This window comes from Maylandia zebra, linkage group LG4 (genome assembly GCF_041146795.1).
Source record: "Maylandia zebra isolate NMK-2024a linkage group LG4, Mzebra_GT3a, whole genome shotgun sequence".
Lineage (NCBI taxonomy): Eukaryota > Metazoa > Chordata > Actinopteri > Cichliformes > Cichlidae > Maylandia > Maylandia zebra.
Genome location: NC_135170.1, coordinates 36651038 through 36675291, shown reverse-complemented (window position 1 = coordinate 36675291; position 24254 = coordinate 36651038). Strand labels below are relative to the sequence as shown.

The 24254-nt window shown below is 52.5% G+C and overlaps 1 protein-coding gene and 3 non-coding genes across 5 annotated transcripts; all 4 read right to left on the bottom strand.

Moving 5' to 3' along the window:
* Positions 1-1256: 1256 nt before the first annotated feature.
* LOC101475758 (uncharacterized) lies at positions 1257-10894 on the bottom strand. 2 transcript variants are annotated; one of them, XR_003024213.2, is made up of 10 exons: positions 8863-10894; positions 7759-7820; positions 6991-7095; positions 6584-6721; positions 6126-6265; positions 5884-6052; positions 5677-5805; positions 4650-4785; positions 3855-4013; positions 1257-3502 (listed from the first exon to the last, which is right to left on the bottom strand). It is a non-coding gene; the product is annotated as an uncharacterized LOC101475758 (transcript). The 2 variants fall into 2 exon arrangements; XR_013098443.1 differs by lacking the exon at positions 6991-7095 and having other exon boundaries at positions 8863-10893.
* A 473-nt stretch (positions 10895-11367) lies between these two features.
* trnas-uga (transfer RNA serine (anticodon UGA)) lies at positions 11368-11449 on the bottom strand. The gene has a single exon. It is a non-coding gene; the product is annotated as a tRNA-Ser (tRNA).
* Positions 11450-12677: 1228 nt separating this feature from the next.
* kpnb1 (karyopherin (importin) beta 1) lies at positions 12678-23045 on the bottom strand. The gene is made up of 22 exons (XM_004556524.5): positions 22706-23045; positions 21821-21879; positions 19534-19716; positions 19259-19459; positions 19030-19182; positions 18882-18941; positions 18724-18813; positions 18526-18636; positions 18334-18435; positions 18022-18246; positions 17737-17928; positions 17486-17616; positions 17001-17148; positions 16754-16825; positions 16532-16676; positions 16346-16428; positions 16082-16189; positions 15422-15565; positions 15096-15201; positions 14658-14772; positions 14107-14268; positions 12678-14025 (listed from the first exon to the last, which is right to left on the bottom strand). Coding segments are annotated over exons 1-22 (2631 nt in total). The 5' UTR covers positions 22746-23045; the 3' UTR covers positions 12678-14024.
* LOC111500963 (small nucleolar RNA SNORA79) lies at positions 14835-14972 on the bottom strand. Its single transcript, XR_002721316.1, has one exon. It is a non-coding gene; the product is annotated as a small nucleolar RNA SNORA79 (small nucleolar RNA).
* Positions 23046-24254: the final 1209 nt, after the last annotated feature.

Genomic DNA, 24254 nt, shown 5'->3' with positions numbered 1-24254 from the left:
ATGATCAATATCCAAATTGTCATCACCTCTGATCATTTTGGGATTTCCTTACCTGGATGCCTGAGCATGCATCAGCACATCAATTCACTTTGTTTGCATCAAGGTAATAATAGGTAAGACCTCGGGGGAGGAAGCAAACACTGAAGCTGGTTCAGAGGAAGAGTCGAATGAACAGCAGCTGTTGGTGAAGCTGCTCTGCTTCTCAGATCTGTGCGAAACACAGCTGGAAGTTCTCGCTGTGATCTCGGACTTCTTTGTGCAGGAGGAGCGTTTTCAGGGCCGGACGAAGGTCCTTTAAAATATGCTTTTATAAATCCATCAGCTCTCTGCCAGAGCTTGTTTTCTCTCATCCTCCCTCTCTGAGCCCGTTTCTGTTAAAAGGGAGTTTTTCCTTCCTACTTTCACCGAGTGCTGCAATCATCCGACCGCTCGGTCTCCTAACACTGTATCATCTCTCAGTTCTATATAAAGCACCTCGAGGGGCTGTTATGAATTAATAAAACACCGAACACACACATGTACTTTTACTTCCGTCACTTCCACAGACTTTTTACTGTGCAAAAGTCTCGAGCCTCCCTCACTTTTTCATATTTTGCAGTGATTTTGTGAACCGTGTTCATGAAATACAGAATATCAGTGAGGAAGAGTTTGAATCACACGAACGAGCTGGTGTGAGCACAGTCTCAACTCCGCTTTCTCATAGCTCATCAGTTTATCAAAGAACAGCACTGACGTGCAGCTGAAACCATGACCGCGCCTCCACCATGCGTCACAGACGGCTGCAGACTCACTGTTGGACCTCCTCGGAGCCTCATGACGCTTGAAAGGTTCAAAGGTCAGAGTTCAGCGTAACAAAAACATTGGTCTGAAAACAGTCAGGGCCAAGGACTGGACTGAAAGCCTTCAGCAGCTAAAGAAGTATTGGTCAACTTAAACAATCACCGAGTCGGCTCTTTGCAAACAGAAAGACATGAGCTGAGGCTCAAGACTTTTGCACAGCAGACTCTGGTTTTCAGGATTGCCTTTGGAATTAATAACAATAACAATAATAATAATAATAATAATAATAATAATAATAATAATAATAATGACGATGATGGATTGGATTTATAAAGCGCTTTACAATGCCACTATTCATTCACACACTGAGCCACAGCTGCAGCCACAGCTGCCCTGGGGCAGACTGACAGAAGCCAGGCTGCGTATCATGCCATTCCTGGAACCTGTGTACAGATCAAAGAAGGAGAGCGCCTTGGTCCCGCCCACACTGTTTTATTAACAGGTGACAAGCACAGATTACTGCCCCCCACACCACAGACAAGCACACCTGCAGGTGCAGGTTCACCCCCACGTTCACCGTTTGACATCATGGAAGTGCCCGCAGGGCACTCACATCCCAGCTCCAGCGTTCCAGTCTTCCCAGTGTCTGAATGCACTCATGTCCAGTTCATCTGAACGCCAGCTTGTTCCAGTGCAGCTTGGGGAAGCTGTAGTTCAGTAGTCGTCACAGTAGTCGTCCTGTTTCTTCTTCTTTTCTTATTTTTTGGTAATGACGCCCCGACAGGCGGAGCGGTGGTCGCCTCCAGGATCCCGGCCGCCGTACTGAGCGCGCCGCCTCACACACCGACGCGTTACAGGCCAGATGCATGAAGGAAACACTCGCTTTGTGCTGTTCGTATTCAACTCCGATATTCAAACTGAGCTTCAAACACCGCCCGACCCCTCCACCTCACACCACACTTTTAATGGAGTCGGGTCGTTTCTGTCCGTTTCTCTGTAACTTTGAACGATTCTGTTTTGTGCAGTGGTTGGTCAGGTGTGCAAAGGTGTGCGAGTGGGCGGGGTTTGATCTCATTGGGACGTGTTATAGGTGAATGAATCACTTTCAGAGTTTCTGCCTTCAACGTCCAAGTCTGCTCATATCTGAGCGAGCTGAAGGAAGAAAACGAGCGTCCACGATCACCTGTCGCTCTCTGAAGGGTCAGCTGACTCCCCGCGGCTCGAGACCGTGGAGAAAACGCCGCTGCAGGAACTAAAGGACGGCCAAGTACCACTAGCTCAATGATAAAACCCCGAAGCTGACCTAGGCTCATACTCAGGAAATATTTCAGTGACATTCACAGCGCGCTCCTCTTCCTGGAGCTCCACACCTACATTCAGACTCCGCCTTTCCTCACCTGCAGTGCAAAAATCGTACCAAAGGTTTCAGCGTACACGAGATCGACGAACGGGGAGCGGTTTGCGAGGACTCATCTTCAGGATCGGGCCAAACTCACAAAAGTCGCTCAGTGCAAATATGAAAGTAAACAACTTTACACGACGGCGCAGCAGACGGCGGACGTCTCCGAGCCAATCAGACGAGAGCTGCTCACGCTTCAGCGGCAGCGCGAACATCACAAGGACGTCATCCTCAACCCAGAAAGGTCTCCCACATTCTTACAGATGGCAGACGTTTGAGGATCTATGGATCAGACTCCCAGCTCACAGCTGATGCTGACCGCTCTGCATGTTAGAGCCGATCAAATCTTAATGATCAATCAAGCTACGAATCAGCTGATCCGACGAATCAAAGCTGCTTAAATTTAGCTTTAAAAGGTTCAATCATACGGAGCCCCGCAGGGGACATGGGAGAAAAAAAATTAAGACGTGCTTTTGTGAGATCGCGCAAAAGTTGAATTCCAACAATGGCGGCAGCTGCTTAGTTGTAATATTCCTCTTTCTGGGTCACAAAATACACTTTTAAGATATTTTGAGGCGTGAATGTAGTTGTGTAAACGTCAGATACCTGCTCGGTTTACAAGACATCACATATTTGCAAAAGTGCTCCGACGTTTTCGGAGATCTGACACCCGCCATCTCGAAGCTGACGGGAGGTCGAGACCTACTACGGCCGGGAGGAACACCGCTTTCCCGGCACATCGTGCCTCGACCTCCTGGTCGGCTTCGAGCCGGCGGCCTCCGAAGAATGCGGCTAAAACTTTTGCGAGGTCCCGCAAAAGTCCGTCTTAATTTTTTTCTTCCTCCATGTCCCCTGCGGGGCTCCGTACAATCATTCGTTTATTTCTGTGATGTTTTATTCATTTAAAGACCTTTTGGTGCATTCAGGGGACGCTCTCACACTTTGTGCTGCGCCGAGCTCTGAGCTGGGATAAATCTGTACCGCCTTCTGCTCTCGGGATCAGAGACCCTCTCGTATCGTCAGAGGACCCCAGAGGCGACCGACACTTTCTCAGCTCCTTTCTCTTTTACTGATTTTAGCTAACATCGCCGTCTGGCTGCTCAGCGATGACATCAAAAGAGAGGCGGAGTCTCCACATCCCCGGCCCCTCCCCTGTCGACTCCCCGTGAGCCGATCAGAGAGCTCAAAGGAGGGTGGATCATCTGAAACCCGCCCGGATGCGGGACTGAGCGGAGGGAGCCGATTGGCTGAAGTCTGAGAGTTCAGCTTGATTTTTGAACATCCTTCAGTGTTCGAGTCCGAGAAACAAAGAAAAGGAAAGAACTGCAGAGAGAGAAGAAGAGGAGACGCCGTCATCACTACAGTGCACACTTATCTGTGTTAGCTTAGCATCAACAGTCTAACACAAAAACCTAATCATGAATGTAATCTCATTACTTCTGTCTGTAAGGAAATCAGTTGTTTAAGGTGAAAAAATAATAAAATTCTGTGACAAACTAAAAGAAACAAACCGTCATGCTAACAGAGCATCTGCGTCCTGTTAGCAGTTATTAATAAAGCACACAGTGATCATCACTGGGAACTGACACTTTCAAGTTGCTCTGAAACAGCTAAAAAATAAATAAAAATAAAAGCTTTGATCTGAGCGCATGTCTGAAACGTGAAGATGACTCACGCCGGCTTCGGGCTCCGGTGCTACGTTTGTGACTCGACCCCCGGCTGGCCGCCGCCCTCCGTCCCCCGCTCCTTCTGCTCCTTGTCCTCCTTCAGCGTGGGGCTGATCTCCTCTTCGGGGTCGTAGTAATAAAACTTCCTCAGGTAGGCGATCAGAGGCCTGAGGGGAGCCAGGACAGATGTTAGCGGCTCGCTTACACTCTCCGACATTCAGGCGCGTTTTTACAACATGGACCTCGACGCAGACACGCACCGACTGATTTTTTTAGTAACAGCAATTCAGCAGATCACAGGACGCCGCTCTGGATCGTCTCCATCACAGCGACGGCGTTAGATCACCTTCGATCCGTTACTCATACCGAGGCTCTCAGCTAGCTTTAGCTTTTTGTCATGTTCTGGTGTGCTCGCTAACAGCAGGTCACCGTGAGAGCGCATGAAACGGGCTGTAATGAGTCACAGGTGAGACTCTACCTGCAGTTACATCACATGATCAAACCAAACATGTGAAACTGACATGAAGGATCAAATAAACAAAAGCTGCACAAGGAAACTAAACCAAATGATGCTTTAAAGAGAAACCCGCCACTGGTCTCAGTCACGCTGCAGCCCTTCATGCGTTTTGTTTTGGGTCAATATGATTATTTTCAACATTGTTTTAAATCCTCGCCCGGCGTCCTTCGAGGACCGCGGGATCTCGTGTCATGAAAAAGATCCACGGGACAGATAAACGTCAGCTTTGCGTCTCTAAGGTCAGGAGGACCGTGTCTGACGTGGGAGCGCTCAGGCGGGTACGTACGTGGGCAGCGGCAGCTCCTGGATGTGGTCGATCCGGACCAGCTGTCTGATGCAGAAGCGACAGAGATGCTGCAGAGACTTAACACTGCTGAACCTGGAGACCGGGTACAGGAGCTGGACTGGGGTCGGCGGCAGACCTGAACACACAAGGACACGAAACTCAAAATATATTAAATAAAGATTTTATATCAAGGAAAGTGAACCGGACAAAAGGCGAATCAATTCAAAGTCCAGTAATTATTATAGGAACATATTTGTGGACAGCCAGGCTTGTAACTAACGCTGATGTGTCCAGATACTTACTGAGTGTACTTGTAAAATGTCCTGTCTGTGAAGGTAATGTAGATGAACTAATGTCTTCATTGGATCCTATAAACCTATCAACCCCCCCCCCATATATAATATAATACACGGAGCATCACTGACAGCACGAAACATGGACGCAGCTTCAGGGTTGGACAAACATTGAGGTCACACTGGCTGCGTAGTTGAGTAGTGTGGCTGTGACCCACGAGGCTCCCTGTTAGAATCTAATGATGAGCGGCTGCAGCCAAATCAAATCAAATCAAAATCAAATCACTTTTTATTGTCACATCACATGTGCAGGCACACTGGCACAGCACATGCGAGTGAAATTCTTGTGTGCGAGCCCCACAAGCAACAGAGATGTGCAAACACAACAACACAAACGAGCAAAATACAAGAATGGCCAACCTGAAACTAATAAATATATGTACAATATATAATAGTGTATGCATTTCTGGATGTGTATACTAAATATTTTCCTACGTGTGTGTGTGTGTGTGTGTGTGTGTATACACATTTTTACAAATTAAATAGTAAAAAAATAAAATAAAATAATAATAATAATAATAATAATAATAAAATATATAAAATATACAGAGTTGAATATGTGCAAAACAAGTGGCATTTATATGCCACTTGTTTGTGGTGTTTGTGGTGCGTCCGAGGCTATGTCACGCGCTTGTGCAGCCACAGATATCCTGGAGCTGATTGGATGCTGGTACCTGGGACTCGCGAGCGCAGGAAGTACAGGAACTTTCCGTTCTTGGAGTGCATGATGGCTCGCTCGATGAACTCCACCACCGAGTGACAGCGGTCCTCAAACTTTGGGTGACACCACAGGCTGAACGTCCCTGCAGGACGAGAAACCGTGAGACGGGGACGCAGGCTCACAGGCGAGGCGTGGCGCTGCACAGGTGTGTGTGCGTTACCTCTGTAGTGCTCCATGCGTGTGTGGTGTGTGATTCCCTGCGACCTGAAGCTCAGACTCAGGATGTAGCGCGGGTCTGAGCTGTCCCGCACCAGAAACGAGCCGTCCGGTTTCCCCTTCAGCTTCATCTCAGCGTCCTCCCAGTTCATCGGCCCCCAGTACCAGCCGCACTGAAAGCAGATGCACAGGTTAGCTCCGCCCACTCGCACAGCAGGCTACAAAAGCAGGCGATAGTAGCTCCACCTTCTCCAGCTCCCTGAGGCTGGTGGCGAAGTTGCCGGCATCGGGTCGACTGAGCGGGCAGCGAGGGGCGAGCCGGGGGGGCGGGTGCTGCCCGTCGGGCCGCAGGGGGACGGGTCGAGGTAAACCTCGCAGGAAGGTGTCTGAAGGAGATGGGGGGGGCATGAGTTTACATAAACAAATACAGCTACAGAACAAAGATAAAAACGAAAATCAGGACGTAAAAACAAACTGTCACAACTGATGTTTGAAGTTTAATTATTGAAAAGCAAAACAATGACAAATGTGCTCATGAGTCAAAGCTAAAAATCAACACAGTAAAAAACAGAAAATAAACCTGAACAGGAAACGCATCAGCAAATAAACACACATGCCATTAATGACGTGTGTGTGTGTGTGTGTGTGTGTGTGTGTGTGTGTGTGTGTGTGTGTGTGTGTGTGTGTGTGCGCGCGCGCGCTACCGTTGAGGCTCAGGCTGTGCTGGATGGTGTTGAGGGAGGGGGGCAGGGCCATCGGTCGGGGGGGCAGCGACTGCATGGAGGCCCCGGCGCTGCACTCCATGAAGGGGCCGTGCTGCTGAGGAGGACCCCCAAAATCATCTGCAAAAAACCATTTAAAATAATAAAAGAGCCAAAAAATGCAACTTTATACGAAGTAACAATTCTAAAACAGAATAACTGCCTCTGATTGGTCCTCAGAGGACTAAAATCCTTCAATGAGACGATTAAAACAATTCCACGAAAACCCGTGAGAGCAGAAACTCACGTAAGAGTCACGGCGCACACACACACACACACACACACACACACACACACACACACACAGAAGGAGGAAGTGCAAACAGGAAGCAGAAAGAAGGAGGAAGTACCAAGCAGACTGAGGCTCCGTCTGGGAGGGGGAGGAGGAGTGGGGGGGTGGAGAGAGTTCCCCCCCCTCCGAGAAATATCCACATCGACCAGAGAGACCGTCTCACCTGGACACAGGTGAAAGCAGAGAGAGGGAGGGGTTAGAGGAGAGAGGGAAAGATTAGTGAGCAGAGTGATCAGCTGACCTGATGAGTCATGTGATCAGACAGAAGCAGAGCTGAGAGGAGAGGGGGGCGTGTCAGGAGCAAAACAGGAAAAAAGTTTCGTTTTTCGGAATAAAACATAAATAATAATCGATGAAGAGCCGATTGGTCCCCGGGCCGCATGTTTGACACCGCGAAGCAGAGGAGTCTCTGACCCGGCCCGACTGTGACCGCGGGCAGGTCTGCACAGACCCACACCGCCCCGCCCCCAGCACCTGGCTCCACCCACACACACACAAGTTTGGGAGGACCACAACTGTCAAATTCAGAAATAAATTAAATATTAAAAATATTTTTTAAAAACATACTTGATGTATTTAATGTGACATTTTTGGGTTGCTGATCAGAGGCAGGTCACATGAGTTTCACCTGCCCTCTGCTCACCTGGTCTCGCACATTAAAGAGCGTTTAACGTTCTCGCGGCTGCAGAGCACGCGTGAACGAGCTTATAGAGGAGTTCCTAATAAACTGGCCACTCAGAGCTGCTGAAAACACTCAGTCACACAAACTCAGGTAAAAACATCTCACCTGTTCACCTCTCACACACTCACAGCTGTGTGGACTCACCGGTGAAAGCCGGAGTGAAGGGCACCGGAGAGAAGGCACTGTGAGGTCTGGATACCTGCAGCCTGAAGACACAAACAACACCATCAGCACCATCACCTTCATCCTGACTGCAGAGCGAGGCACGAAGGTTTTAACGCTGCAACTCGTCAACATGTTCGTATCCACGGGAGCGATCTTGAGTGAGAATCAGCAACCACCCGACTCCACTCAGAATAAACATTTCAGCTCAAAGAAAAGCTTCAGGACACTTTGATGCTTTAAAGCAGGGGTGTCGAACTCCAGGCCTCGAGGGCCGGCGTCCTGCAGGTTTAGGATCTCACCTTGGGTCAACACACCTGAATCACATGATTAGTTCATTACCAGGCCTCTGGAGAACTTTACGGCATGCTGAGGAGGTCATTTAAAGCAGCTGTGTTGGCTCAAGAACACATCTAAAACCTGCAGGACACCGGCCCTCGACGCCTGGAGTTCGTTCAGATCCAAAGTGACCCCTTCAAACACCAGCATGACACAAAAACACGCCCTACACCTGCCGACAGAGGCACAGCCGCTCGCTGTGGTCTGAGTCTGGTGGACAGCGACTGCTTTGTTTCACACTACAGTCAGTGTGACTGTGGGGGTGAAATGTCACGTGTACACCGTCACACTGACTGCAGGTGAGCAGGTTAGTTGTGTCAACACAAACTAACCTGCTGCTCGAGGAAGCATCCTGAGGAGAGGGCAGTTTCACTTCCTGTGTGCCGACAGGTAAAGTCAGTGTTTATCTGGCAATAAAAACTGATCCAATCTAACACCTGGTGTCACCTGACTCTCACCTGCCCAGGTGCTTTCAGTATCCATGGTTACAACAATACACCCCACTAATCAGTGTCACATGATCAGAGACACTTTCACTGTGAGCTGCACAGGAATACGAAACATGAAGTCTACTCGATCGGCCGCAAGAAAAATGAGACAGTCAGGAAATCCCCCGCTTCGAGGAAACAGGAAGTGAGTCGCCCCTGAACAAAAACAAGGTCACCGATTCGCTCTGATCCGTTCTGTGATGTCAGAGAAACTAAGCAGCTGATTAATCAATACTACCTGATCAGTTTGGGACCTCACCTGCCATCCTGGTCTGGGTTGCTGCAGGTGGACCCCCACACGTCCAACAGGCTGCCCCCCGACGACGTGGACGACGCTAGGGACGGCCTCTTGTCCAGCAGCCCCCCCGAGCCGCCACTCGAGCTCTTGGTTCTGAATAGCTTGCTGAGCCGGACCTTCAGTGACCCCCCCTTCCTCGACTTCCCCCGGGGCATCTTCTCCCCCTCCCTTCCTCCTGCACCCCCTTCCCCCTCCAGGACCACCAGAGGGGAGGCTGACCGACCCGCTGCCCCAGAAGCCACACCCAGTTTGGGGGTAGCGGCACGGCTCTGGGGCTGGGAGCGCGACTGGTGCTGATGCTGTGGGCGAGAGCGAGGGTCAGAGGATGGGAGGGGGTCGGGGAGCACCGCAGCAGCCTGGGACAGTGGCGGGCGGACAGGCAGGTACGGGCAGGGGGTGGCGGTGCTGCCGATGAGGGGCTGGGGGTCCACGCAGGAGGGGAGGGACACGGTGGCGCCGAGAACGGCGAGTGAGGACCGGCAGCTCTGATCTGTGCACACTCCCGCCTCCTCTGCCAGTCTGTGCACCTGCCGCATCAGCCCGCTGAGAGTCCCACTGGAGAACACAGTCCCCGCCCCCCCAGGCATCCCTGCACCCACCACCCGCTCTGTTTTCTCTGTGTCCTCCGCATCCCTGGACTCTGCCGCGAGTCCCCCCACCTCCTCTGACCCCAGACCCTCCAGGACCAGCAGGGCGTCGCTCGTCTCGCTGGGGTCCTCGCCAGGCCCGATGCCCCCGGACCCCGAGGCCAGGACGCCATGGCAGGAACAGCGAGGAAGCGAGAGCACCAGTTCCTGCCCGCCACTTCCTTCCCTCACCTCGCCCGGGTGTACTGGCCTCTGGGCCGGAGCCAGGACCGGGTCTTGACACCTGGGGGGGCAGGTCTTCCTGGGCTCCAGCAGCCCCGCCCGCAGGGCTTGGTCCAGCAGGCCCGGGGGCCACTTAGCCAGCCGGTCTGTCAGCAGGTGGTGTGTGTGGCACAGGACTGACCCGGACTCCGAGTCCAGAGCCGGGACGCCCCGCTGGGGGGCCTGGGAGCCCAGCCTCAGGACTGGGTGCCATTGCAACAGCTGCTGCGGCTGCAGGTTTTCCTGTGCGGGGGGGTTCTGGTCCTTTCCTCCCCCGGGACCAGCTGTCGCGCTGCCAGGACCCGTGCCCGGCACCGGGTCCAGCTGCTGTCTCTGTCGCTCTGCCTCCTCCTGCAGGAAGCCAGGGGGCGGCTGCTCCAGCCCGCACTCCAGGATCCGGTCTCCGGACCGCAGCAAGTTCTGGAGCACCATTAGCTGCGCTCCGTGCCCCGCAGAGCCGTGCCCACGCGGCACCGGGAAGTCCACAAAGTCTTCGGACGGAGGGGGCGACAACGGCGCCTCGGAGCCCGACGGGGCGTGCGTCAGCCCCAGCCCGCCGCTCAGCTCTCCTTTCCCGGGCAGCGGGGAGCTGTAATGCGGGGAAGCCGAGCCGAGGCCTGCCGAAGGGCCGCCAGAGTCCACATCGAACCCGCCGCCGCGGCGGCCCAGCACGGCTTTGACGGGGCCGAACCCGCCGCCCCCGGACATCAGCTCGTCGGGGTCGTCCAGCCGGTCGTACTCCGCGGCGGACACGAGCCGCATGAGCACGAAGTCCGGAGACATTTCTTGCTGCGCGTCATTCATGGCGGCGGCTAACGTTAGCTGCGCGGCTAGTCGCTCCGCTCTTACATAACAGCTGCGGGGCTAACGGCTAGCTGCTGCCGCATCTCCCGGCAGAGCTACCCGGGCCGCCGGCAGCGCACAGCCGCGGACATGTGAAGTCCGGTCCGGTTCGTGACGGCGAAGGCTCCGCTGGACGACGTCAGAACATGAAGGAACGAGAGAAACGATCCCGGTGCCGCCGCTCCGTGACGTTAGCTGTTAGCCTCCTAAAGACTCCTCATCCTCCGGTCAGACAACACGGCGGGAGGCGGGGCTGCGCACGCAGGATCGATCACCGATCATAGCTAAACGATTAACGGAGGGAACCGAACACCTGCCGGGATCTGACAGCCTCATGATGATGATGACGATTGTTGTCGTTTATTGAGGGAAATTGAAGATTTATGGAAAAAAAATAATTCGCTTTTAGTGGATCACTTTAAAATTTTAATGTTACGAACAGTAGTAAAGTTTTATTTCATTTAATTATTATGCAGTAATATACAGGTATTATTTTTAATTATTGTTTTTCAGTTGGTTGGATTTTTTTTAATGATTTCTTTTATTGTTTCTGTTTTTTATATTTCTTCTTTGAGTTTACAAAACATTATTAATATACTTATTTTACTTATCGGTGTTGTGTCTGTGTGTTTTAATCAATGACTGGTTTCTACAGTCATTGGTTTTAATCCATCCTCATACAGTTCCTTTTTTATTTTGGTGTGACGCGTACTCTCTGGGCTGTTTCCGGCTCGTGCAGCTTTTTCAGGGGAGAGTTTGAACTTTATTAAAAAGTCGCTGCGAGCAGGGTTCGAACCTGCGCGGGGAGACCCCATTGGATTTCAAGTCCAACGCCTTAACCTCTCGGCCATCGCAGCAGCCGGAGAGCAAGTGAGTTGACCGGGAAACTGAAGCTAAGAGTGACGTCAGAGGCTTCTCCAACAGTCAGTAACTTGTATGTGAAACGCAGACTGAGAGGCTGACGAGTCGACAACTGATGTCCGATGACCACGTAAAGAAAAACAAAAAGTGAATCATTGATTCTCGAGGTCTCAAAGGTGGTTCATCAGGAACAACCTACGGGCCAATCAGATCAATGGAAAACAGCATCATTCCCGAAAATCCCTCTGAGGTCTGAAGGAGAAAGTCAGGTTCTCAAAGTAAGGCCCGTGGGTGGTCATCATTGTATTATTAGTGTATGGCTCATCGACAGGAGGTGGCCCTGCTGCTCTCACCTGTGCTCGTAGCAGGAACACCTGACCTGAGCTACAGCGGAGAGCAGGGAAACTCAAAGCTCAACAGGTGAGCCTCTAGAGCCCACAGGTGCTGCTTTGGCGAGCGAAACAGAAAACCTTTCCATTATTGTGCATTTCTCATTTTTCAGCTGTTTCCACAGCAACAGAGAGCTGGTTTATCATTTCCATTGTGTGTATATGCAGGACAGGGTGTCCAACATGTGGCCCGGGGTCCAGTCCGGTGCTCTGTGACAGCCAAAACCAGTTTTTTTTTTTTTTAACCCTGCAGTGCAAGGACGCGCTGCAGGAAACACTGAACCATCCAGAACACATTTAGAAAGATTTAAAGGATATTCCGTAATGCTGAGCGCATAACGAGCTGCTCAGAAACCGTGGAGGCGACACGTGACGCACGCTGAGCCAGCCCGTCACCCCTTACCTGCAGATTCTTATGAATAACCCGTTTCCACACACACAGGCCCGACGAGCTTTACAATACTCTAGCTTTTCATGTCGATTTTATAGCGGTGCTGCAGAGCTTGCGCCAGCCTTTAGCAGCACGTCTGAGCACCGCTGGGACCTGAATCCTCAGTGTTGTACTTTAATGTTTTAAACTGAAGTCCCAACTGTCGCAGCTCACCTGTACTCAGGTAAAATCAGGAGTTTTGTGAATGCAGTCTGGTGCAGAGGAAGAGCGTTTGTTTTGAGGCAAAGCAGCTAAAATAAAACACTCATGAGGTCACGTGACACCACACACTGCTTCACCCATCGCATCAGGATTTGACTTTGAGCCCCGATGTAGAGCAGTGAGAGGCTTTTATTTTGTCAGACTCCAGCAGGAAGCAGTAGCGTTGTGAAGAAGCAGCAGACGGTCAGTACAATATAGACTTTATTAGTTCACTAAAGTTGAATATGAAAGAAAAAGCAGATCGGCTTCAAATGATTCACAATTCAGAAATAAAACTTTCAGGTTCATGTCAACACAGGAAGTGCTTCCTCCCTACAGCTGCCGCGCCTCTACAAAATAAAAGCCTCCGAGGCCAGAGCCACTTGGCTTTCAGTGACCATCATATTTACCAACTGAAAGCAAAGCTCTCCGGCCGTAGAGGCGGCAATGAGCGCGCTCTGCAGCGTTTAAGCTTCGTGTCAGTGTTGGGGTTTTTTGTTGTTTTTCTTGAAACCGTCCCAACAGGAAGTCACCCAGTAGCGAGGAGCGACCGCCTTACTGCTAGTGAGTTCCAAAAAACAAAAATCATGGTTCTTTGTAGCGTCGAATAAACAAGCCAACAGTGGGAGACAGCCAGAGCTCAGCGTCCAATCAGCAGAGTCCAAAACGTTTGAGTCCAGGAGTCCGAGAAGAAGAAGAGCGAAAGCACAGAAGAGCTCGGGGAATGTTTTGTATCACTTTAACTTTATTTTCATCATAGCAATGGAAAAATAGAACCTCATACAAACGTCTTCAATCATCTGAAATCTTAACAAGCAAAAAGGTGAGTGACCCGTTCCCAAAGCAGGCGCGGCGGCGAGGAAACCCGAGGCAGCTCGCAGCACTCGCTCACGCCCGGGCTAAACTATTCCCATTTGGCACTCGCTCCTCTCAGCATCGTTTCGGCTTTTATTTTGAAGGAATTTAGTGCTGCCGTTGTTTGGAGGAGACCGAGCGGGCGGAGGCATCCGTCCCTCACAGCTCCGCCGCCATGTTTAGTGCTCAGAAGAAGAAACGTAAGAGCAACAAAAATCCAGTTTTCCACAGAAGAAGTAGTCCACGCAGTCACTCGATCAGCTGATTCCACACAGTTCCCCTCCCCCTCCCCCTCCCCCTGAGCAGGGGGGGTGGCGGCGGCAGGTCGGTGACATCATCACGATGTCATAGGAGAGCCCAGCTACAGCGAAAGAGGCGGATCGCGGGCAGAGGCGGGGGAGGAGTGGAAGGAGAGGGGGTTTCTTTAAGGGGGAGGAGTCACAGTCCAGTCCACAGGCCATCCAAGAGGGGAGGGGGAGGGGGCGGGGTCATCGCCTGCAGGAACTGAAGGTGGTGTGATGTCATCATCTCTCGCTCGCTCACACGTCTCTCTCTCGCGCTCACACACAGACACTCATCTCTTCTTCTGCTGCTTCGAGCGAAACGCCGACAAACACAGAAGATTTAATCCAGCGGCCGATTTGTCCTCAGTGATGTCATCCGAAGTCTCATCTCGCCCTGACACGACACCCGCCATCTGCAGGAGACACAGAGAGAGAGGAGGGGTTAGAGAGGAAGTGACGCAGAGAAGCCACGAGAAGCATGCCTCCACCCTCACCAGGCCTGGCTCTTCAGCTTGCGGAGCTCCTTGGTGGCCCAGGTGGCGAGCGTCTTGGTCTTGGTGGTTTTGGAGCGCCGGCCTTCCGTCAGCAGGTCGTTGATGAGCGGGCGAACCTCCACCAGCTTCATCACATCTTTCCCAAATGCTGTGCACAGGTCACTACGGAACACACACGTCAAACAAACTGAGGCTTTTAATGTGAAAAGAATCTGAGCTCTCAAGCTGGACACTGGAGCATCGCCAGGGTAACCGTGCTGGTCTCAGAGGATGCGGTTTGTTTTCCATCACGCCATCAGCGTGGTGCATGATTTCTCTTCACCGACCACAACGCCTTAGACTTTGAACCATGTGACCCTCGCTGATCAGCTGTGGTGCAGACCACAGGAAGTTTAGCTCCTTCAAAATAAAACCATAAAAGCTGCTCTGTGATATCTGATCTGAGCATGAAGTGTTCTGGGGTAAAGGAACCCTCTGATTGGCTGTGACCTCCTGATAAGATCTCCATGTTGGACCAACATGGTCGAGCTTCAGCTCCGCCCCCTGCTTACCCGATGAGTCCGGCAGCGTTGGCCACCACGCCGTCAGAGTGGTCCTCGTCTTCGGCGATGTGGTGGATGAAGGAGAGGATGAACTCCACCCGAGGCTGCACCAGCATCACGTCGGCTGCAGGGGTGGAGAGGAGATGAGGGTGAGAGAGCAAGTAAAGCAAACAGGAGGTTTTTTTTATTTGTTGGGTCCCGCAAAACCAGGAAGCTGTGAGTTCGGCGGCAGCCTAAAGCTTCCCGGGTGAAAAGGACCCACGTCTGTCTGCGACATCACTAAAGCCTCCTGCTGACTGCAAGCAGGAAGAGGAACTGACGTCGCTGGAGCTGTGGTCATGCGATCACAGCGATAACCGTTAGCACTTAGACAACCAGGTAGCCCCAGACACCTGAGGACAGACGCTGCCAGAGAGACCGTCTGTCCGTGTGTGTGTGTGTCCTTACGGTGGACGTTCTCCTGGTCTCCCTTCAGGCCCTGGATGATGCCGGTGTAAGCCTCCAGGCAGCCCTCCCTCAGCTCGTTCAGGTAGTCCACCATGTCGTAGTCCGTCTGAAACACAGGTTCAGATGTGTCAGGTGAACTCAGACAGACAGGAAGTAAATCTGTGAGGTCAGAGGTCTCAGATACACGTGGTTGGTTTTACATCACGGTCAGCGTGGTGCATGAGTTTTCATCACAGACGTCCGAATCTAAGCTGAGCATTTCTACACTCGAAGCCCAAGTTCAAGATTCAGTGTGTGTTCAGACATCTGAAGGGGCGGGGCTTTACCTTGTCCACCTGAGCCTGCGATGCCTGCTGCAGGGTGTCCAGGACGATGTCCAGGTACTTCTTGAACTCGCCCCCGATGGCCAAAGCGATGTCGCCAAACGCAGAGAGGATCTGAGGCTTCACCGACCGGTGCACATTCTCGTTCTGTAAACAGACCAACGTTTAACATCTGCACACCTGTGAGAGGGTCAGACAGGTGAGCGGCACAAAGACTGCTTTGGAACACGGCAGCTGTTAAATGTCCATCAGGTGATCAAACAGCACCAGAGGAAGGTGAAGTCTGGGATCAATAATCCACACCTGTGAACAGGTGGCTGCTCGCTACACCTGGATCATCATGTGACTGTGGGTCGGAATATCTGGACCGACCCTGTGAGGGGCAGACGGGAGCTAATGTGGAAACTGAACCAGCTGACTGTGTGGGGGTCAAAGGTTGACTGGAATGGAACTGAATTTCTACAGCTTCACTGATGTCAGAGCAGCCAGCTAACGGCGCTTTGGCCCAAATCTGTGCCACACAGGAAGTGCTCCTGCCACTGAGCATGTGCAGAAAAACTCGAGGAAGTGATGAGAGAGGAAGTCTCAGATAAACGTGGTTTTCACATCACGGTCAGTGTGGTGCATGTCAATAAAGACGAAGGAGCTCCTCCCCCTCCTCACCCCGAGGTTCTCCAGCAGCAGCTGCATGATCTCGTCACAGTACGGCAGGATGTTGGACATCAGCGCTCTGCACAGGTCGCACACGAGACCCACGGCCGCCAGACACACCTGCAGCAACACGTCAATGACATCATCAACACTGTGACGTCTGAGTCAGTGATGACATCAGAGCTCCTCCTCCATAAACAGCAAACTTGCCTCTCAGCTCCGAGGTCAGACCGCGACTGTGAAACAGGAAGTGGTGATCAGCTGTGCGAGTCCTACCTGATACTCTGCGTAGTTCTTCAGTCCGATGGCAAGGAACGGCTTAAAGGCCTCCATGTATTTCTGGAAGTCGCTGCCCAGAACTGCAAGAGAAATGTGCAGAGTGAGACACGTGGAGAGCCGCGCCCTCTGAACACAACACGTCACTGCCCTCGCCGTGTAGTCACTCAAGTAACTGTGGCGTACCTTCGACGAGCGTGGACACGGCCATCAGCGCGTCCTCCTGCACGCCTCCGGAGCCGGCAGTGCTCTGAAACATCCTCAGCAGGGACGCCATCACCACGTCTGAGATCTGCAGGGCATCCTGATGCTGCACTTTACGCAGGACGTTCTGCACACACACAGGAAACACTCAGAACCGCCATAATAAGAGCATGAGCACAGAAAGGCTCAGGTGTCCCGTCTCACCTGCAGAGTGGCGCACAGCAGCGACTGCAGGTCGTTGAACTGGATCCGATCTGAGGTGCTCTGGATGTGAGACTGGAAGACAGGAAGTTAAGAGACGTGAAGCCAGTGCCTTTTCAAATTAAAAGCTGCCTGGTCTGCTCAAACCAGTTTATTTCAGCTCTATGTTTTTTCTCTTGAATGACTTTGAGATCCAAGCGATGCTCACAACGGCATCGATATCGCTCTGCCCCTAAGACGGCGCCCTCACCTCCATTTGCAGGACCTGCTGCAGCCGCTCCATGATGACCAGCGTGGTTTTCTGCACGGCGGGGTAGCAGTCCTTGGCGCTGTTCTTCACGATCTCCATCAGAGCCTCGTACGCCGCAGAGCGCAGGTTGTTCTGGTGACCATCGGGCCTGAGAGACAGGAACAGACCAATCAAAGACGAGTACGCAGAGCGCTGTCAAGGAGGCACGACGGCTGCCCGATGACTGAGCGCATTCAGCTGTCGAGCCCCGCCCACAAACGTCGACACGATCACAGAAACCTCTGTGATGACATCATCATTTAAGCGGTTAACTCGAAGTGTTAAAGTGAAGGAAACAGCAGCTGTGACACGATCGGCGAGCCGACAGGAAGCCGTCTGCCAGCTCTTTATGCAGTTCACTCTGCGCTCTGAAACCAGGAAGTGGTCACACCGCCATCAGGCTGCGGTCGTCAGAGGCACAGACGCATGTGTGAGCATCATCATACCTGTCTGTGGTCTCCAGAAGCTTCTGCACGATGATCTCGAAGGACGAGGACAGGCAGTAGGTGTTCGGCTCCTCCTGGTCCTCGGCGGCATCCGTGGCTTCGTACGCCGCCTCTGCGAGAGACGAAAAGGCCTGAGGGAGGAGACGACAGGTTAAGGTTTCCACCGAAGAAGAACGAAATCTGAGGTCGGGTTCGTTTTGACAGAGCTCTCTCAAAGGCCACATGACGCCCAGCGCGGACCGGCGACTCACCCAGCAGACGTTGGAGGCCACTCTGGGCTCCGCCCCCAGGCCCTCGATCAGGCACTGCAGCAGGGGGGCCAGGTAGACCTCGTTGATGGCAGCTTCGGGCAGCAGCTCGCAGATCCTGCCCACCGTCCACGCCGTGGTGTCCCTCACCACCACGCTGGGGTCCTTCATCAGCTCGATCAGGGTGGGCATCGCCTGCAGGAGGAGGGGGCGGAGTTTAGTACACAGAGGGATTTGTGTGACAGACAGAAGACTGGGCGAGCTGGGCGAGCTGCTCGAGCGTCTCACCTGTATGACGAGCGGCTTGAGCTGGTTTAGCTCAGGTCCCTCCAAGATGGAGCCGAAGGCCATGACGGAGGCGTCGCGGTAACGCCAGTCGGGATGTTTGATGTTCTCTTTGATGAAGGGCAGCACGTGGGGAACCACGTCGTCCTCGCAACAGGTGGCGAGCAGCATCAGGCACACGCCGGCCGCCTTACACGGGTTCCAGTCGTCGTCGTCATCATTCTCGTCCTGCAGGAAGAGGAGAAGGCGGAGCTAAACAGGTAGACTCAAAGCCACAGACAGGTAAACGGGATGAGGCTCCGACAGCTGAGCTACCTGCTTGGTGAGGGTCTGGGTGAGGATGGGGACCAGGTACTGCAGCGCACCTTTGGCATAGAACTTACTGGTGTGCTCGGGGGGGCGTCCCTGCTCCGAGGCCTGCGATTGGACGAGACAGAAAGAGCGAACCGTGAACAAACAGGAAGTAAAAAACAACTTCCTGTTGGTTAAAGGAAGCGTCACACTGACCTCTGAGGCCTCGATGGCCAGATCCATCTCCTCATCACAGACGTTGGACCAGAACTCGATGCCCTGCAGCGCCACCTCATCAATGTCGCTCTTCATCGCCTCGATGGTGATCTGAAACAGGAAGTGACAAGAGTAGCGGCGCTGCTGAGACGACTCCGACTGACTCTCGGGTTTAAATAAAGGTTTGTGGTGTCTTACCGCGAACAGGGCGGGGCCCATGTACGTCTCCATGTACTGATAATACAGAGACATGATCTTCACCAGGTTCTGCAGGGCCGCCACGCGCACCTGAAAGAGCAGTAGGTGAGTGCATTTGAGGGGTCAAAGGTCACGGGCATTACGCTGGCGTTACTCACTCTGGTGTCGGGACACTGCGTGGCTTCACAGACGACCTGCATGATGAAGTGTCGCTCCGTCTGAAACAGGAAGTACACATTTGTCAGCGTGATTCCCTGCAAATAAAGTTACATTAAAAGGGGGAGGAGTTAGGAGAAAGCAACGTACGTCCTTGTCGAAATTGGCTTTAGTGAACTCGAGCGAGTTGAGCAGCGCATTGGTGGCGGCCAGCTTCACGTTGTTGCTGGGCTCCTCCTTCCTCATGCCCTGGATGATGGCCGTCAGGATCTGGTTGGCGTTCTCCTGCAGCTGCTCCGGGTCCTGCGGAAAACAGCTGGGTGAGCGAACACTTGGGTAACAACAGGCGGCGTGCTTTAACGTGCTCGCCGTGACTCACGATGTCCTGGCAGATGTAGCCGATGGCCTCCAGCGTGGACTCCTTCATGTGTTCCGTGCTCGACGGATCGGTGACGTTGGCGACGAGCTGCGGGATCAGCTCGGGCCACTGGTTCACGGGAATCTCGGCGCAGGCGATGCCGGCGACGCACTGCGAGGCCGAGCTGGGCCGGTACGTCTCCGTGCCCAGAGTCTGTAGAACCTGCCGGAGACACGGGAACCGTTAGACAGGTGGAGGCGGTGGCGGACGGTGAGCGGGGTTTGCTCGGCCCTTACGTAGTTCTTGATCTCGCGGCGAGCGTTGATGTCGATGGCCAGCCATCTCTGCTGGTACTGCGCCTTGACATCGGGGTCTTTGGATGTCAGCGAGTTCTTCACCTGCAGACCGGCAGCAACTCGAGCCACCTGAGTGTTCCCCGGGTTCGCCAACACTTTGGACAACTCCACCAGGAATGTGGGCTGAAGGAGGAGGAGCAAAGGTCACATGATGAGCGTCACTGATTACGTCAAACATCTTGTTTGAGTTACGGTGAAACAGTGAGAGTGAAGGAAGCTTTGTGCAGAAGCGACGACGCTGGGATTTTTACTGGAGCTGAAACACAGCTTCTCGTTACAACAGCTGCTCTGCGTCTCTGGTTTCAGGTGTAAACGTGTGAACAAGAAGGCAGCAGGTACGATCACAGACAGGAAGCACTAACAGGAACCAGAGATCGGTCGCCGACCTGGAACCAAGTCTTACTTTAGCTTGTCAACATTAAGTCGCTGTCAGTTTGCTGGGCGGAGCATTAAACAGACTTAGTGATTTGATTGCTCGCTCTGCTTCCATTCATTCTGTCTGCACAGGTGAGGCACACCTGACCCCGTCGCTCTGCTTCAGGCTGAAGGACGGCGAGCTACAACTGACGTCAGACCAGAGAAGAAAGCTGACCGAAGATATTTTTGGACTGAAATACTTTTCCCCTCACACCTGACAAGACGCAGCGTGCTCCTCCTGCCAGAAGGTGGCAGTAGCACACGCAGACAGAGGCAAACAGCAAAGAACTGCCAACTACGTTTCTTCTGTTTGCAGGACGCCATCAGCATCACGCCTCCTGCAGGTGTCCAGGTGCTCTCAATCAGCTCCAACCAGAACTTTTATTTTTCTCTGGACAGACAACTAACTGTTTCTCTGCAGTGAGCAGACGACCACAGCAGCACTGTGTGTGTGTGTGTGTGTGTGTGTGTGTGTGTGTGTGTGTGTGTGTGCGCGCGCGTGCAGATATTCTTTAGCATGCAGAAACCACGATCCAGCAGAAACATCTGGATTTGAACAGTCAGTGTTAAATATCAGATCAGTGGACTTTCTGGCCACGATGGCGGCGTCTGGCAGGAGTTATTGACTCGGTCGGGTTACACTCTGCCGAGTTTACAGTTTTATTGTCAACACACTGTAAAGCGAAGGGGTGGGGCTTAATTTATAACTGCGAGATAAACGGTAACTGTTCTTACCTTTGTCTCTAACACAGAGACCATTTGACCACAGAGTCTGATATTTATCTTCCTGACACAGCAAAAACTACAAAATAAGAAACTACAGAAAGTCATCTTTGATTTTATTGGTTCCCGCCGACGATGACATCACCTCACACAGCTGACGATCGTATGGAGTGTCTGTGTGTATAAACAGGAAGAAACATTTCCTCAGGTGAACCTGCTGCTCAGGATGGCTCACCTGGTCTCCCAGTGACGCGTGACAACAGCGCCCACATGGTCACAAACTACACCGCCACAGCCCCATGGCGGCTTTACTGCAAACCCCACCGGCCCTACCCCGACTCCCCCACCACCTGCACCTTTTAGTTGGAGTTCTACATGCCAGTCACCACATCTGACAACACATTTAAACATTTCCCTGAGTAACAAGTAAGCCACGTAACCGCAACACCCTGACTCATCAAGCCCCACCCTCACTACAGAATATCAGTCAAACCTGACCACACAGTCAAGAAGGGCGACCCGTGGAGACGGCATCCAACCCTCACAGAAACCCTGGAACAGCTGTGACCCTCACACTGATGTTTCACAGAGACCCACCTGCTCGCACTTGCCGGTCACACCTGGTCACAGAAAGCTGCAGTCATGTGACCAGCAGAGACAGCCCGTTTACAGAGATATACTCGCTCAACATACATATTTATACTCGCTATGAACCTTCACAGACACTCGCTATGAACCACTTCCTGTTCTGGTTGAAGTTAGCATGTGTACTTAAATAGTATATGAGGGCAAGGTCAAAGGTCAGGACCACACAAAGGGTATGTAGAAATGTGGGAGCATCAGCTTCGCCCTCTGATGAAGACCTTGAAGTGGCTGAAGCATGCAGACCCTGGCACGGTCATATCAGGAGCCAATGGAGGCTTTCACTGTGACACATATGTGAAGAGTGTGCGTGCGTGTGTGCCAATGCAGAGGGAGGAAGGGGAGGAGGAAGGAGGAAAAGCCGGCGGGATCCAGCAGTCCTCGGTCCCTGTCCGCTCCTCTCCTGCAGCAGCCTGAGCTCCAGCTGCTCTCCCTCCATACTCACCAGGTTCTCTATGGCCGCCTGCTCCAGAAACTTCTGCGCCGCCTCCAGCTCATTCCGGTCTGCGGACAGAGGAGAGAGGAGGGGGCCGGTTAGCGGACGGGCTAACGCACGGTGGTTAAACGTGTTCACCAGACGTTCACACACAAGCACCCGGCCCCGGGGTGGATGTCCCGCACTAATGATTCACCTCAGACTCAGAAAGTTTAACTCCCGCCCCGGTGAGAGCCATCGGTGGTACCGAGAAGCACACCGACCCTACAACATGCGCGCTAGCCACCTGCACTGTGCTAGCAGGCTAACGCTAGCCGACACGTTTCCAGAGACGCGCATGAAGTTTTATGTGCAAACAGCGGAGCCGCTAAAACTGCGCCAACTCCGCTTAAAGCAGCGGAGCAGAGGTCAACTCACAACCAGGGCGCTCGCCTGTGCCCGCAGCGACTCTAAAGCGGCGTTACCCAGGAGAACACGCCGAGAAAGCGGCCGACAGTTTGAATGGCCCGAGCTAGCGAAGAAGCTAACGGCTAACCCGGGCATGGGCAGGGTCGCGGCTTCTGATCGGGGACACACAGCCGGCATTACGGCCTATGTGGGCCCGAATCCGCGTGATGGCGATATGACAACGTCTTCTGGTTTCCCGTCGACAGGCTAAAGGGTTACCAATGCCATTAAAGTGTGCTTAAACGCCCGGTAGAGTGCTAAGTCACCAGCGGCGTCAGGCCGTAACGCTAACGGGTTAGCACAGTGAGCTAGCATGGTTTCCCTCCTCCCTGCTTCCAACTTTCCCCGGTGCTCCGGGCAGCCCGCCGTCTCGCAAACACCGCACCCCCCGGCCGGGCATCGGGCCCGGGCCGCCGGCTGTGTGCGCTGCGTGATGCAGGGACTCACCCGGAGAGACGGTTTTTTCGAGAATCGTGATGAGCTCCATTCCTTCCCCCGGCTGCCTCTCTTCAGTCCGACACTTTCGGTTGCCGCGCAGCGCCCACAGCGGATTATATTTCTTCCACGGAGCTCGGGCGTTGTCAGGCACAGGACGGGTTCAGTCGGTGATACGGGTGGCGGAGGTTCCCCGGTCTTCGTTCGGCGTATTTTCACTCGGATGTTGCGGGAAATGTTGACAGCGTCGGCGCAGAGTCACGTCTCGTCGCTTCACCGCCGCCCGTTCGCATCCTGTGCTACAGGGAGGGAAAGGGCTGCGCGCTTCTCTCCCGCGGAGGGATATCACGCAGTGACGCCAAAAAACGTGCTGCCTTCAGGGACCGCCGGACACCATATCATCCTGTCTCAGTACACTGAGATTTCATTTCATGTAATTTTTCACACATGGTGCAACAGTAATTAATTTCCTACACACAAACCTTCCTTTGAATTAAAACAACACTGCATCCATGCATGAAAAGGAGCAGGAGCTGATGACTGAAAATATAGATATCATTACATCACTTTTAAACTACACAAATACATAATATCTTATTCTACTTAGTTTTTAATGTTCGTTATTAAAACACTAAAAGAATGATTACATTTTTGCTGCAGTTTGAATCACACAGTTTATTTTTTTTATGTATTTATTCATGTAGTTGAAAATATTTTCTTTTAAAATGCAGCTTAACAGCTGTTAGTGTTATAAATACCTTTCCATTAAATTGAATTGGTAGCTGGGATATGCTCCAGCCTTCCCCCCAATAGAACCCATCCATCCACTCTTTTCCGTTTATCCAGAGCGGGGTTGCAGCCTAAGCAGAGAGGCCCAGACTTCCGTCTCGCAGTTTATCCGGAGGAACACCAAGGCGTTCTCAGGCCAGCATATAATCTCTGCAGTGTCCTGGGTCTGCCCCGGGGCCTCCTTCCGATGGGAGGTGGATGGAGCCCAAAGCTGACAAAATGAGACGTTTGGAGGAAAAAGTACACTGAGCGCAGTCATTGTGTTAAAGTTTGCTCAGCTGAAAACGTTTTCTTTCTTAAAAGAAAGGGATCATTCTTCAAAGATCCCTTTTAATGTAAGCCTGAACAACACGAACTGAATAAAAGCTCTAGGCGCTGTGGATTCCGAGCTACACAGGAACGCAGCAGCAGCACGCGCCTCTTGGATCTTTTCGGCGTACGGAGTCTCTCGTGAAAGTAACTAAGTACTTGTACTTGTAGCTGCTCTGCGCTCCAGCTGCTGGTTGGTGCTGGATTCACGTGTCTGTGAGTGTGTCGGTGAACCTGCTGCAGGACTATGTCATGTTTTCTGTCCTCAGACTGAGTGAAACAGGAAGAAGACACCAAACACAAAAACATAAACAATGACGTCACATGAAAGCGCTGTATAAAAGCAATTACAGGAAGTCAGCAGTTCTGTCAGCAGCTTCTCCTCAGGTCGTCAAAGCCTTTCGATCTTCAAGCTCCTCCGTCCTCCTGCCTGTGGCCTCCATTAAAGGAGAGCTCACTTTAT

What these genes read in the sequence shown, in the direction of transcription:
- kpnb1 (XM_004556524.5), bottom strand. Translation starts at nt 22,745, where the DNA reads ATGGAGCTCATCACGATTCTCGAAAAAACCGTCTCTCCGG. An exon ending in GCCGCGAGATCAAGAACTAC is followed by an intron (nt 19,460 to 19,533) that starts GTAAGGGCCGAG and finishes TGTCTCCGGCAG; the next exon opens with GTTCTACAGACTCTGGGCAC. An exon ending in AGACCAGGAGAACGTCCACC is followed by an intron (nt 14,773 to 15,095) that starts GTAAGGACACAC and finishes CCACCCCTGCAG; the next exon opens with CCGACGTGATGCTGGTGCAG.